The 16,097-nt window shown below is 35.2% G+C and overlaps 1 protein-coding gene across 4 annotated transcripts in view; it reads right to left on the bottom strand.

Moving 5' to 3' along the window:
- LOC149536757 (Ubiquitin system component Cue protein) overlaps positions 1-8,035 on the bottom strand; it is a 122,542-nt gene extending 114,507 nt beyond the window's left edge. For 3 of the 4 annotated variants that reach the window (XR_016356784.1, XR_016356785.1, XM_089803692.1), the window contains exon 1: positions 7,457-8,035. Coding sequence is in view for 2 of the 4 variants with exons in the window: in XM_089803692.1 (XP_089659818.1) it covers positions 7,457-7,862 (406 nt within the window). In the remaining 2 variants the exon portion in view is untranslated. The remainder of the gene's footprint in view (positions 1-7,456) is intronic. The other variant, XM_089803693.1, reaches the window with a different exon arrangement.
- Between the last annotated feature and the right edge of the window lie 8,062 nt (positions 8,036-16,097).

The following is a 16,097-nucleotide window of genomic DNA, read 5'->3' as shown; positions in this document are numbered from 1 at the left end:
GACACCAATACTCAAAGCTTGTCAATATGCCTTGTTCCACATGATGCAATTGAGGCACATGGATCCCTAGGCAGGAAACAACTCTGATAAGAAATTCTGCAAATTTTAAACCCTGGAATAAAAATCTACCAACCCTACGTTAAGCATAAAATTTGTCTGAAAACACAGACCCTTGATTTCAAACAGAAAAAAAAAGGCAAAAACTTAGTCCAATCATTCCTCACAAAACCCTAGTCGCATATTATAACTTCATGTCAAATAGCAAACAAAACAGCTTCAAACAAAAGAATATAGCTGCAAACTTCAAAATGCAGGTGAAATGGAATCACAGAGAAGCCTGGCTTGAATAACTAAACGCAGGTTCCAAAATCGCAAACAAAAAACATGCAATGATGAGTCCCGATCATAAAAAAGTGTTGAAAATAAAATTTTGAAAAAAAATGTGAGTGGCTAACATTAGAACTCAAGCAGAGTGATCAAACAACAAAAACGCAGGCTAGAAAAGTGCCAAAAAAGTCGCAGCTTGACGAAGCTTGGGCATGGGACAAAAAGACACGTGATGCTAGAAAAAAGAAATGACCTGTCCAAACTATGAATACACAAAGAAGACTCACTCAAAAAAAACCTAGACGAGCGCAGAAGAAACCCTTCGCAAGCCTGAAAGAACTCATAAACACGCAATTTTGCTAGAGAAAGTGACTAGGGATTTGCACAACAAACTGGTGCAAATTTCAGATGATGAAGAAAATGCAAGTTTTCACTACAATTTTTTATGAGACCACTTTGATGGCATGTTCAAGTAATTACTTAGTTATTTAATGAAAATAAAGTTACAATTTATGGGCAATTACAAGACAATGTTCCTTAAGGAAAAATCATTAACTTAAAATAAAATAGAAACTATCTAAACTAAACTTAAAGATTACATTATTGACCATTGATAAGTAAATGTGCTAATATTATTGTAATTGCAGCTGCTCCAAAAATACATGCATGAGAAGAAGATCACAAAAAATGAGGGACAGATCGAAAGAAAAAGTGTCTAAGTGGTTGGACTTCCTAGCAACTTATGGGCTAAGTGGTGAATTGATTACCCTAAGAGATGAATCTGGTCCTTAGTGGACACTCCTACCACTTATTGGGCAAGTGAACTATGTATACATATATTCATGTGTATGCCTTGTGTGTGGATGTATCAATGTGTCTACTATGTGTATGCTACATTTTTCAATATATCCATGTGTATGCACCATTTTTAGTTCATAATAGATGTTTTTCTCTAAAAAAGGGTCATAGTTTATGATTGCTTGAGGACAATCAATCTTGGGCAAGGCAGACTATCATGTCCCCTTCTTGAAATAGAATTAAATAATAAAAAATAATAACTGAATAAAATACATAATAGAATAATTAAAAAATAACTAAAATTTAGCTAAACAAACGGTCTAAAGAGAAGTGACTTTCAAAAGGTGAAGGGTTGTGATTCTTCAAAAGGGTTGTAATTATGAAGGGTTGTGACTCTTGGAGAAAGTTGTAATTATGAAGGTTGTGACTCTTTGAAACAGTTGTAATTATGAAGTTTTGTGACTTTTTAAAAGTGTTGTAGTTATGAAGGGTTGTGACTCTTTGAAAGGGTTGTGATTATGAAAGGTTGTGACTTTTCAAAACAGTTGTAATTATGAAGTTTTGTGACTTTTTAAAAGTGTTGTAGTTATTAAGGGTTGTGACTCTTAAATTGGGGTTGTAGTTAAGAAGGGTCGTGACACTTTGGACGAGTTCAAATTATGAAGGGTTGTGACTCCTTGAAAGAGGGACAATAATGAAGGGTCGTGACTCTTGCCAAAAGGTAGATATGATGAAGAGGTGTGACCCCTCTCTGACATGTGAAGATAAAGGAAAAGAAGGCCCGAATGGAATGGGAGAAATAGGGAGTAAAGATCTAGAGCGGATTCAGAGCATAAGTACAATAAGGGATCTAAAAGAAGAATTCAGAAGAAAAGAAGAAGAAAAAAGATATGCAGATCAAGAAGAAGATATGTTGATGTTATTGGGATATTTGCAGATTTGAAATGTAGTAAAGACAGATTTGAGAAGCAAGAAATAGGAAGTGAAAGGGGCAGCAATTCTGTCAAACAAATGTATATTTTCATAACCAAAGGGTGTGACACTTTCATAAATGTATTGAAATGAAAGGATGCGACTCCCTACACTCGAAGGAGATAGTAAAGGAAAGAACTTGATTAAATAAGTGCATGAAATTGAAAAGGGAGATCAACTGGGAATATAATATATTGTTCTCAAAGGCAACAATGGAAAGTGGTGACTCAAATCTTATAAAAGGTGGTGACCCTTTTACTTGTAAATTACAAAGGGAAGATCATTCCAAGCAAACATAAATACATCATCACTCATCAATGCATCAAAAAATCAAGCAATCTATCAATCAGCACAGTTTGAATCAAACAATCTATCAATTAGCAAAGATCAATTCAAGAAAGTGAATAAACTGTTGATGTTGGCAGCTGCAATAGAGATCTTCAAACCTCTATTATTGATTGTGAGTCTCTCTGTTAGTGAATTCTTCACTAAGCTGAAAATTATTTATGTGTGATTCCTTATGATAAGTTCTTCATTCTCTATCTTACGCCAAAAGAGTTTTATCTTGGCATTGTTCTCATATGATGATTTAGCTCCTCAGTTATTATATGGCATCAATGACATGGCACCATTATGTTTCTAGCAGCATTCTGGACATATCTTGTGTAACTCCTATCGCATCATGACTATATTGGTGGTTTATGTTTTGAAGCTCAACAGTTTCCTTTATGCATCATCTTTTCATAACCAACGGCTGTGCTTTCACAAGGGCATTCAAATGAGAGGATGTGACTCCCTACACTGAAAGGAGATATAAAAGAGAAGAACTTGATTGAATAAGTGCATGAAATCAAAAAGGGAGATCAATTGGGAATATAATATATTATTCTCAAAGGCAACAATGGAAAGTGGTGACTCAAATCTTATAAAAGGTGGTGACCCTTTTACTTGAAAATTACATAGGGAAGATCATTCCAAGCAAACATAAATACACCATCAAGAAATAAAGAAATCAAGCAATCTATCAATCAGCAAAGTTGAATCAAACAATCTATCGATTAGCAAGGATCAATTCAAGAAAGTGAATGAACTGTTGATGTTGGTAGCTACGATAGAGAACTTCAAACCTCTATTATTAATTGTAAGGCTCTCTGTTGATGACGTCTTCACTAAGCTGAAAATTATTTATGTGTGATTCCTCGTGATGATAAGTTCTTCAATCTCTATCTTCCACTGAAAGAGTTTTATCTTAACGTTGTTCTCATATGATGATTTGATTCATCTATTATTATCTGGCATCAATGACATGGCAACATTATGTTTCTTGCGGCATTGTGGACATATCTCATGTTACTCCCGTCACATCATGACTATATTGGCGGTTTAAGTTTTGAAGCTCAATGGTTTCCTCTTGTGCATCATCAGTTCTTGAATTATCAGCATCGTCAATGATTTCGGTAATGCCATGTCATTGTAAATGCTTTGTCACCATGAAAGCTTCATCACTGTCAGCTCATTTTCAGTGTCGTCTTTCGTGCGCTCTGGCTACTTCCTTGACACCATGCGTCCAACCATATGATGATTTGGCTCCTCTGTTATTATCTGTCATCAATGACATGGCATCATTATGTTTCTTGTGGCATTCTGGACATATCTCATGTTACTCCCGTCACATCATGACTATATTGGCGGTTTAAGTTTTGAAGCTCAATGGTTTCCTGTGTGCATCATCGGTTATCGAATTATTGGCATTGATTCAATGATTTCAGTATTGCCATGTCATTGTAAATGCTTTGTCACCGTGAATGCTTCATCACTGTCAGTTCATTTTCTGTGTCGTCTTTTGTGTGCTCTAGCCACTTCCTTGACACCATGCATCCAACCTTTCTATCACTGGCAAATTAATAAAGTTATTGATGACTCTATCATCTTGCTTGACTGTTTTCATATAAAATACAATCAAGACTCTTTATGGAGGCGACCATTCATTTTCATGGTTGCCATGTATATCTTGTACCATTCAATGGAATTGGATTGAACAATCGGGTTCATCGTGCTGGTTCTATGTATTGAGCAGTGGCTAGTGTTATCCCTATGATTTGTGAGATTATTCTGCAGACAGTCAGCATAGCTTTTGCAACTCTGCATATTCAGCAGTGTGACAATATTGCATGTTTGATTGTGTGTGAGGATGGGTGTCGGGCTTCTCATATAATAGCATTATTTTCTCAGATATATGAGATTGATTTGCAGTTAGTGATCTGTGTGGTGTACAAGTAAGGCTTTGAAGGTGATATTGAAACTATAATTGATTAGTGTGTTCAATCTGTGCATACAGCTTTATGCGTACTCTGTGTATCACTTCTACTGAGAGAAGTATGAATGATATTAGAGATTGTGTCATTTCTGAAGTAAAAGGAGGCATGCTTATGACTACTGAGAACTTCAATCATAAGCAAGATATTTTGTATTGTTTTGAGATCATACAATAAAGGATCTGTGTTTCAGCATGGCTAGGTTTTTCCCTCAAGTAGGAGGGTTTTCCCAGGATAAAGAACCGTGTCATCTGCTCATATGCCTTTGAGTTTCTGTTTTTTTATTCATTTTATTCTGGTTTAAAATCTTCAACATAAACAAGCAATCAAATCATTTTCAAACAATACACATCTTCAAATCAGAAATCAATCATTAAATGTCTATCAAATCAATGAATTCATCATTCAGACATCAATCATTCAAGTGTTGCTCTATCATACCCACATTCATTCATTCAATCGTCGGCAGAAATAAAAAGAATACCAAAGTGAAAGATAAATAATAATTTCAGACTAGCCATATTTGGTAGGAGGAACATTTGATACACATATTAGATAAAAAGTATTTCGGGTGATTATTATTGTTTGAACTTTGTATACTATAAAGATCTAAACTATTTTAAGTGATTATATGTAGCCATTTTATATGCATTTATATATAATAATTATTGATATGAATTTTATAATTGTTTTATCTAATGATAGATATATTGTCTATGTAATGACTTAATTAAGAAAGTATGTATAAAGCACAATGTATATTTCTCAACTTTTGTAATTGATCATGATAAGGGAAGTGTAGTAGTCATGATTGGGAGAAGGGCGATGAGGTCACCTTCTAAGCACAGCACCTCATGGTTGTGAAAAGAGAGTCCCCGTGGAAAGGGGGACAAAGTGGGCTGCCTTTGGACTTAGGAAGGATAGGCTTTTGGGGCACCTTGTTATGAATACTCCTTACAGTCCCTGTGATGCTTAATGGGTGTTTGTATAGAACACTATGTATATTTCTTAACTTTTGTAATTAATCGTGATAAGGGAAGTGCAGTAGTCATGATTGGGAGAACAGTGATGAGGCCACCTTCTAAGCACAGCACCTCATGATTGTGACAAGGGAATCCCCATGGAAAGGGGGCCAAAGTGGACTGCCTTTGGACTTAGGAAGGATGGGCTTTCGGAGCACCTTTTGTGAGTACTCCTTACGATCCCTGTGATGGTAAATGAGTGTTCAATCATTAGACGCAAGTTAGGAAACGCAAATTGAAGGAGAACGACGATAGGACCCCAAGCTAGGTAGACCACCTCATATGTATGGGCAAGGGACACATTAGGCCAAGGGATAACTATGTATCCACACTTGGGCCTAGGGCAGGAGGTTTCTAGAGTACCTCATCAAGTCTCCCTACTTCATCATTTCTATGGTTGGCTCATCTACAAAGATCTATCTAATTGATTTACATCCCTAACACAGCACAGCACCTAACGATTGTGACATGGGAATCCCCCTGGAAAGGGGGCCAAAGTGAACTGCCTTTGGACTTAGGAAGGATGGGCTTCCGAAGCACCCTGTTGTGAGTACTCCTTACGATCCCTGTGATGGTAAGTGAGTGTTCAATCATTAGAAGCAAGTTAGGAAACGCAAAATGTAGGAGAACGACGATAAAATGTAGGAGAACGACGATAGGACCCCGGGCTAGGTAGCCCACCTCATACGTATGGGCAAGGAACACATGAGGCCAAGGGAGGTTTCTAGAGTACCTCATCAAGTCTCCCTACTTCATCACTTTTATGGTTGGCTCATCTACAAAGATCTATCTAATTGATTTACATCCCTAACATACGTTCTTTATAATTTTAAGAAATCTAACTAGGATATTATTATTATATATAAAACCTAGCTGTGTTGCTCGATTTCTGTTTGGGATTACATAACTAGAGAAGTCCTATATAACTCTAGCCCTAATCTTGGGCCATTGTGATTTAAGGCAAGAGAGAAAGGGAACATTCCAAATAGTCATGAGGTTGGACAACTTAGGAGAGGCTCTAAATGAGGAGCTCCATCATCAGTGCTTAGCATAGCTCTATTTATAGCAGCAAAAGGCATTATTTACATTTGATTTTTGGAACTTTGACTTAATTTATGCTATTATAGGTTGACATTGAGTTCGTACAAAATATGTTGCTGTTGAAATATTGTCAATTGTAACCATCTAGCTATCATTTATGCACTATGAAGTATGCTTTGTGCAATGCAATGTAATCAATGATATGGATTAGAAACAACAAATCTTATTCTCTATGATGCATGGATTAAACTCTCTATATCTCTACACTATGTAAGCATGCTTTAATTTCCAAAAAAAAGAGTAGTTTAATTCACTGGTGGGCTAAAGTAGACATTCCAGCCCCTAGTCAGAGTTCTATTCTTTGATGCAATTTGTAGTTTAATTCACTGGTGGGCTTAAGTAGACATCCCAGGCCCTAGTCAGAGTTCTAATCTTTGATGCAGTCTGCTCCACCTTAAAAATATGTAATGTAAAGCAATGAGATCAGATAAAAGCACTTGGTCAACTTACGCACACCAAATACCTCCGAAGTGTAGTATGTGTCTTCGATGTTACTTGTTTGGGGATGTTTATAAAGGGTCCGAGCCAAAACAATAAACAAATTACCAAAAAATCCATTATATTTTAAATGGGTAAGTCTGGGCTTTCAATGGCATGATATTAGCCTGGGTCGTAATACTTAAAAATACGTAATCTCGGACCAAATGAGCTCAGAAACCAAAAATAAAACTACTGCCCTAGCGTGCCTAAAATAATTTCTCGTGCGCCAAAGAACACGAGGGTATTTATCTTATTACCACTATGAAAACCCAACCTTTTTATGCACAAAAGGTTCAGTGCAAGTACAGAGTAAATTTTGGAGGAACTGAAACCTCTATAAAACTAAGCCAAAAAGTATTCCAAGCTTTATGGAGAATTCCCGTCTATGAATTGTGTTGAAGTTTTCGAATAAAATTGTGAATTGGGTACCAAGAAACTTACCTGTTTTCCAGAAGTCCCTTGGTTTCATCTTCAATAATGCAGAGAGTTCGTGATTCAAAAGATCAGCAACTCGCTGCGTTTCCTCCGGATCCATCCCGCCTTCTTCATCATGAGGCAAGTACTTCACAAACTTACCATGTTCGCGTTGTTTACTGCTAGTCTCTGAATTGCTATTGTTCGTGTTACCCTGAGCCCCGAGGAGCATAGGATTTGGATGGCTTTTATCACCATCTTGTCTCAAAGAACTCGTTAATAGCCCATTTCGGGCCTCATTAGGATTTCGTTGGCCTTTACTCAAATTTGACGAATCGGTAGACGTTTTAGGAACGTATTTTCTCTGCTGCGTGTTGTTGAACCCTCTCGAGTCACCTTGCCTGTGTGACGCCTTGGGCGCGTGAGGGTTCATTCTGTACTACAAAATGCTTCAATTGCAGAGCACTGCAAATCCTAAAGAAAACCAGCAGAATGCGCAGCCCAAAAACGGAATTGTATTTAAATGATTTACTTGCCAGTTGCCAGACGCCGAAAAAAAAGACACGATGGGAACCAAAACACGGAATTGATTTTAAACCCGAAAAGCGATTTCCCGTTTGGTTGCAAGCGTAGGAATTGAGAATTAGAATAGAAAATTTGAATGAGAATGGAGAATGAAGAATAGGAATGGAAAAATGCAATCTAATCTTGTTTATTCCTTGTTTGGTTATGCAAGCTTAAATTGGAATAGGGTTAACTTGCAATCGGCGCCATTTGAAAATATTTCTGAAAATGTAATCGGCGGCATTGGAAAATCGTTAAAATATTTGAAAATATTCAAAACAAAGTTCCAGCGCTCACCCCAGGTCAAAGCGGATTTGAAAATTTAATCAAATTTGAAAAAGTTAAAATGAATGCAAGAATAGCAATTCCAATTACAGGTATTTTTTGGAATGGACAAAAGCTTATTTTGGGGCTAAAATGAGAATACGTATTCCTATTCTCTATTCCTATTCCACGCACCAAACAAAGAATACAAATCATATTCTAATTTTCTATTCTTATTCTGGTTGCATTCCAGCAACCAAACGGGCCCTTAAATCTTCTCTCACATTTTTTAAGTTTGTAAGTTACAATGTTTTCAAATTTGATACCAATCAATTGATACAATTTAAAAGATTAAAAGAAATTTCAAATGTTTATATTTTTTTTCTAATTTTTCATTATATTTTAAATCACATTTTTCATTATTAAGCCGAGAGGCTTTCTACAGTGAGAGCATTCGTCAATGTAAACATTTCAGTATTTTAAAAAAAATTGACGTTCATCTGATTGTTTCTGCCACGTCTGGCTCTACTGGCGGGAATGGAAGTCATGTGCGTTTATGTTCAACTCGTGTGCATTTCAATTAAAGTCGTGTGCGTTTCAGTCATTTTTCTTCATCAATTGCTCCAAATTCCAATGGTTTGCCAATAGTAAATATATGTGAGTCGAATCTGAACGGCTACAAGTGTAAAATAGAAAATTGTTGATTATCTACCACTGGCGTTTCACTTTTATGTGATGCCGATTACCTTTTACAAAGAAAACGTATTCACCCACGTTCTGTGAAGTGCTACGTTTGTGAACAACAAATCTTTATTAAACTAAATTTAGCAAATGAGAGGCGAACAGTTTCTTTTTGGTCGGTTACAGGACTGGGAAGAAAGAATGGGTTATATATATTATGGTGTACCTCTATATTTGTATTGTTGAAGTAGAGCAATTGCTTGGGAAGAGGCCAAGAGTGCAGAAGTCGACAACAAACAGGTACCCACTGCTTCTTTTTTACTTTTGTTTCTTTCTCAAATCTTTGTCTATGTTCCCACACTTTCAAAGCAATATTACACAGAGCATTCATTTGTATGGGAGAGGCTTTGGCTCTGCATGTTTTGAATAAAGTGTAAGCTAAGGATGATTGATTAAACGCGCTTTGTATTGATATTGTAAATGAAGAGTAAAAAATAGTTGTGGGAGGCAACCGCGTGCCACGTGATAATAATTTGGAGCCATAGAATAGTAGGCAAACTGAATCATTCTCTTTCTTCTGGCTCCAAATCCATGATCGTGTGCTTGCAATCATATACACAACAGCCTATAAACACGTTCAAAATGTGTATGATCTTCGGACACTTCGAGAGTTTACAGCCTATGATACATTGATTTAGTAAACCTAGCAACCAAAAACGTCATACAACAATTATAAGTTAAATTAGCATACTGAAGATATTGTTTAAAGACCATGCAAATAAAATTTGGGAATCTATAGGGAAAAAAACAGCTTGTCTTTAGTCGTGAGCAAGAACACAATCTACAGGATACCTTGTCTGCTGTTACAGCAGTCCTACTCCTATAGAATGTTTGACAGTTAACGAAATCGAGCAACAGGGTATTTCATTCATCACAAGTCTCCACTACTAGTCTGAGGGATCCACAATGAATACTTACCTACGTTCTCTTCTTTTCTTTAGTTGATGTCATGCTATCATTTCAAAATCATTGTTTCTAAATATAATATTAGATTTACAATTTTTTAAGAAATATTACAAATATTAGATTTAGTTATTGTTTAGAAACATTAGATTTAAAAATATTAGATTTTGTTATTTTTTTAGAAATATTAGATTTAGTTCACATTTTAATAGTTTGTGAATTGTCATAAGGTGATAAAGTGATGTTTATATTTATATATTTAAATGTTATTCACATCTCCTCCAAATCTTACTTTTATTTTAGGAAAGATCAATCTTTTATATTCTTTTCTTTAGTTGATGTCATGCTATCATTTCAAAATCATTGTTTCTAAATATAATATTAGATTTACAATTTTTTTAGAAATATTACAAATATTAGATTTAGTTATTGTTTAGAAACATTAGATTTTGTTATTTTTTTAGAAATATTATATTTAGTTCACATTTTAATAGTTTGTGAATTGCCATAAGGTGATAAAGTGATATTTATATTTATATATTTAAATGTTATTCACATCTCCTCCAAATCTTACTTTTATTTTAGGAAAGATCAATCTTTTATATTCTTTTCTTTAGTTGATGTCATGCTATCATTTCAAAATCATTGTTTCTAAATATAATATTAGATTTACTATCATTTCAAAATCATTGTTTCTAAATATAATATTAGATTTACAATTTTTTTAGAAATATTACAAATATTAGATTTAGTTATTGTTTAGAAATATTATATTTAAATATATTAGATTTTGTTATTTTTTTAGAAATATTAGATTTAGTTCACATTTTAATAGTTTGTCTTATAAGTTAGATTTAATTTATTCCATTTTTAAAATTCTATTTATAATTGTGTAATTTACACGAGACTCCAACTTCGCAAAAAAACTAATATAAACTTAATAATTTTTCTATTACTTTTGTTACATTCTATGTTTTGAAAATATATTTTCATAATATGAATATTATAAACTCTCTTTATTATTAACAATGATATTTATGTTATGATTTTAACAAGTAAAGTTTTCTATTGTTTTAACTATTCAAAAAGGTAGAAGACATGGATGTGCATATAGGGATGAAGGTTGAAGTGTCATCTAATGAGAATGGTTTTGAGGGTGCTTGGTTTGAAGCAACTGTCATAGGACGTGTTCGTAATACTACACAACCCAAGTATTATGTTAGATATAAACATTTCATAACTGATGAAGTGATTCCAGAGCCCCTTGTTGAAGAGGTCTTTCCTACATATATTCGTCCAATTCCACCTCAAGTACCATTGCCTTCAATTATAGAAGCTAACCTTTGTGTTGAAGTACTACAAAATGATTGTTGGCGAAGGGGAGTGATTGTTGATACATTTGAGTCACCTCTTAGCATGAAAGAGTTATATGAAGTATATTTCCCTAATACTCATACTCTACTTCCATTTGTATACTCCCAAATACGACTAGCACAAGAATGGGTTAGAGGACGATGGATTCCAGCACAATCATATTGAACAACTCACAGTATTTTTTGTATTGAGATTAACTACTTGATAGATAATTTTGAGTTTTCTTTTGTCTTTGAACTGAAAATTACTATTTGAAGTATTCCTAAATCACTCACTATTTCCTTTTCTATTAAAATCAAGTGCGTTTGAAATCCATTCAACTACTTCTTAAATAATATACTTAACTTCAACTTTGTTTTCTATATTTACTTAGTAAATAATTATTTTTTGTTGGATATTTAATTTGATTATTCTATCGTTTAGTAAAATTGCATTTGTATGTTATTTTATTTCTATTTATCTTCATTCCCATATGTATAAATTAAATAAATAAAAAGTAATTAAATTTCTATGTAAGTTGATTATTATTTTTTTAAGCTAAAATTTCTAATGTCTTTCATAATTTTATATAGATCAGAAATAATAAAATGGATGTTGACCAAAGTGAATATGAAATAACTATTGGTAGCCCACTTCTTCAAGATGCTTCTATTGAATGAGGTGGAAATGATGAAACCTATTTGGATAGATTGGGAAGAGTCATTGCGGAGTGTTGCAAAATAATGGTCAATGAAATGCATGGCGCAAGCCTAAATGTTTGAGATGTGCAAGATCTTCAAATCCTACAAATGGAAGACTATACAAAGCTAATTCTTGAGGCATGGAGGAAAGGAGTCCAATTTTGTGAATATATGAAAGACATGCGTTATGATGAGGAATATAAGGAAGGAGAAAATTCTAATTTCCTCACTGAAGAATTCCAAGTGTCTCTACACCACTATAATGAAATCTTGCTCTGATGAAATAATAAACCACTCTACTATTTTTGCATTAATAATTTTAAGGAATTTTTTTTCTATACAATCCATGTTTAATGGGTATGGATTCTTACGAAAATTGAAGATATGTATCTAGATAAAAGGGTTTTTAGTATTTCATATATCTATGTATGTAGTTCTTTTATGGAGAAAATTTTCATTTCATCATTTAAGAACTCCAAGTGTTTCTACACCACTGCAATAAATTCTTGCTCTTTTGAAATAGTGAACCAGTCTAATATTTTGGAGTTACAATGTTTAAGGAAATTTTGTTTCTATATACTTCATCTTTACAGGGTATCGATTCTTACATAAATTAAATATATGTTTCTATATAAATGGGAGTTTAGTATTTTATATATTTATGTATGCATTTCTGCTATGGAGAAATTATCTTTCTTATATTACTTTTACAATTCTTCAATATTTGGTAATAAATTAAATATCACCATATTTTTTATCCGTGATGTTTGTTGTCAACATAAATTTCAAGATATTTCTCATTAATTGAAGATTTTATTCACTTTATAGCTATGAGTCTATCAGCACCAAATTTTCAATCTGATGATGAAAGGAGACAATATCAAATAGAGCAATGGAGGGCGTATCAGAGAGAATATCAAAGGGAATATCGAAGATGTCGGAGAGAACAAATGACAGAAGATCAAAGACAAGATGAAAGAAGGAGGAGTAATGAACTCCAAAGACAAAATTATGCTAGACAAAGGGCACAACTATCAGTACAAGAATTAGAATCTGAAAATAGAGATCAACAAAATAGTAACAGAAGTTGTCGTCAAAGAACATCCGATGGAGTATCACATTTTGAGATACAAGGAAGACATCAAGTGGATTTACAACTCAATGAGAGGTATAATCAACCCTTGGCTACAAATATGCAATTGGATCTTTGTAAGAACCCCAAATAGGCTCTACGCTGATCACTGTTTGTTTTCCTGGGTGTAATAATTGTTTTTGGTTTGTTTTTGAATATTTTAAGCTGTTTTTGGGTTTTTGAGTTGATGAAAAGAAAATACAAATATTGAAAACTAATCTACCTCAAATAATAACTCAAATCTGATCAAATTCATTTATTCAAATGGCTCCTAATGTTTGTACAATACTTATTGCTGGAGGCATACATTAAAAACATCATCATTAATAGTTGAAAGAAATCTGATTTTTTGTCTCCGATACGCAACCACGCTGCTGGTTGCTTCCTCCTTGGGCAGCGCCTATCAAAAACCACAATATTAAATCTCTGATTCACTGTAGCGTTGTACTGTTCACAGCACTGTAGCTGCTGTTATAACCCCTTCCAACCTGTAACAGATTCACACAATATTGACTCCAGAATGAAGTCAACTCACAGGCAAAATTCAAGTGATATTTCACACCCTCAAATTGCATCAACTCTGAAGATACTACATTCTCCACAGTCTGAATTCTTCTTAAACTTGTAGAAACCCTTGTTGCCACAACTTCAAGAAATTTCACAAGGCAAAGTTTTTAAGCAACTCTCATAACCTGCTCTTGAAGGAAGACAAGGTTTGTTTATAAGGACTCCTCAACTCCAGAATGAGTCTCCACGCTCAATGTGGGATAAAAGATATAATAATAACATAAAAAATGTTATTACATTAAAACTTAGAAAACCCCTTTTAATTTTTCCATAAGCTTGGACCCATAATTAATTGAAACGATGGCCCCTTTTATGATATCATGACCCTCACTTAAGTTATATATTATAACTTAACAATATAGGCTCAATACCAATAATGTTTATTTTAACTAAATAAACATTAATATCTCCATTATTACTCAACATTTTTGAATGTCGTTTGGACTGGGAGCTAACATGATAGAACTGCATATGACCATACCCCTTTTCTAAAAATAGCAGGGGTCTATCTTTATAACTCCAAAACTGCTAAAAATAGCCTGACCAAGCCAAACTCAAAGGAAAACTCATCATAAACAAACTCTGGCAACCCAGAAGAGTACTCTGCTCTGGTCCTTGGAGGATCTCCACACCAAGGTGACCCTCTATCCAATCTTATTAGCCTACGAGGGTCTCTGATAGGCTAATCACCAGCTAAAGTGATGTCTCTAGCTTGAAGGGGACATCACAATCCGCCCTCCTTGAAATTGCTTGTCCTCAAGCAATCTCAACTCTGGATGCTGTAAAATCTCCTCACTCTCCCAAGTAGCATCCTCTACCGGCAAATCCTTCCACTTCACCAAATATTCTCGGATGGTACGTTTCCTCAAGTTCATCTCTCTAACATCAATGATAGCCTTCGGTATCAAAACAAGTTTTCCCTCATCATCCAGGGGTGGTAGTACTGTAGAAGGCACAATATGATGCCCTAGCGCCTTTTTGAGGCGTGACACATGAAAAACATTGTGCACCTTGCTCTCCGCCGGCAAGTCTAACTCATAAGCCACCTCTCCCACTTTCCTGATAATCCTAAATGGACCATAGTATCGTGGCTTGAGTTTCTTGGCACCATTCTTCTTGAGAGTGGATTGACGGTAAGGCTGCAACATAAGATACACCATGTCTCCAACCTCAAAAGTCCGCTCAGTCCTCTTCTGATCTACATACTGCTTTTGCTGATTTTGTGCCTTAGTTAGATTATCCTTGAGAGTCTTAACAAAGTCTTGACTCTCCTGTAACAAATCACCTGCACTGGGCACTCTACTGTCACTCAAAAGCATATCCATAAAATTGGGTGCCTCATACCCATACAGGGCCATAAAGGGTGACATCTGAATAGACATGTGATAAGTGGTATTGTAGCAGTACTCACAAAGATAAATCCACTTTACCCATGCCCTCTGTTGCCCTGCTATATAATTTCTGAGATATCCCTCCACCCATTTGTTTACTATCTCTGTTTGACCATCTGTTTGAGGGTGGTAGCTAGTACTCGGAGTGAGCTCTGTCGCACACAACCTGAATAGCTCCTGCCAAAAGTGACTCATAAACCTATTGTCTCTGTCACTTACAATGCTCCGAGGTAAGCCATGTAATCTGAATATCTCTTTGAAGAACAACTCTGCCACCTGTGTAGCAGTGTATGTAGCAGTGATCGGAAAGAAGTGTGCAAACTTCGTAAGGCGATCCACAACCACATATATGTAGTCTCTGCCTTGGGCTCTAGGCAGTCCTGTGATGAAATCCATAGACAAACACTCCCACTTCCTATCAGGAATCGGAAGTGGCTGAAGTAAACCGACTGGATAGGAGTGTTCTTGCTTATTCTGCTGGCAAGTGGGACACTCCCTAACGTATTGAAGTACCTCTGCTTTGAGCCCTTTCCATGTGAGTCGCTCTCTAATCTGTCGGTATGTCTTGTAGAAACCAGGATGTCCTGTCATAGGTGAATCATGAAAAGATTTCAAAACCACCCTCCTCACTACTGATCCTGGGACCAAAAATATTCGTCCTTTGTAAATGATGAGCTCATTCACAAGGGTGTATCTGCTGTCCTGAATAGTCCCATCTATGAATCCAGCTGCCCAAGTGTCCTTTGCATACTCTACAAGGATCAAGTGTCTCCAATCCTCTGATATGTCTGTCAATAAGCTCAAATGGGGCCTACGTGATAAGGCATCAGCAACTACATTCTGTGTCCCCTTAAAATATGTAATGTCAAAGTCATAGGACTGTAACTTGCTCACCCACTTTTGCTGCCTATCATTGAGATCTCGCTGCCCCAAAAAGTGTCTTAGGCTATTATGGTCGGTTTTGATACAAAATTTGCTACCTACCAAATATTGCCTGAATTTGGCCAAAGCATGCATAATGGCTAACATCTCCTTATCATATATGCTGAAGC

Source organism: Cupressus sempervirens, chromosome 10 (assembly GCF_028749045.1).
Source record: "Cupressus sempervirens isolate cs-2001-9-10 chromosome 10, ASM2874904v1, whole genome shotgun sequence".
In the NCBI taxonomy this organism is placed as follows: Eukaryota; Viridiplantae; Streptophyta; class Pinopsida; order Cupressales; family Cupressaceae; genus Cupressus; species Cupressus sempervirens.
The sequence above is the reverse complement of the archived record's forward strand: the minus strand, read 5'-3'. Positions and strand labels throughout refer to the sequence as shown.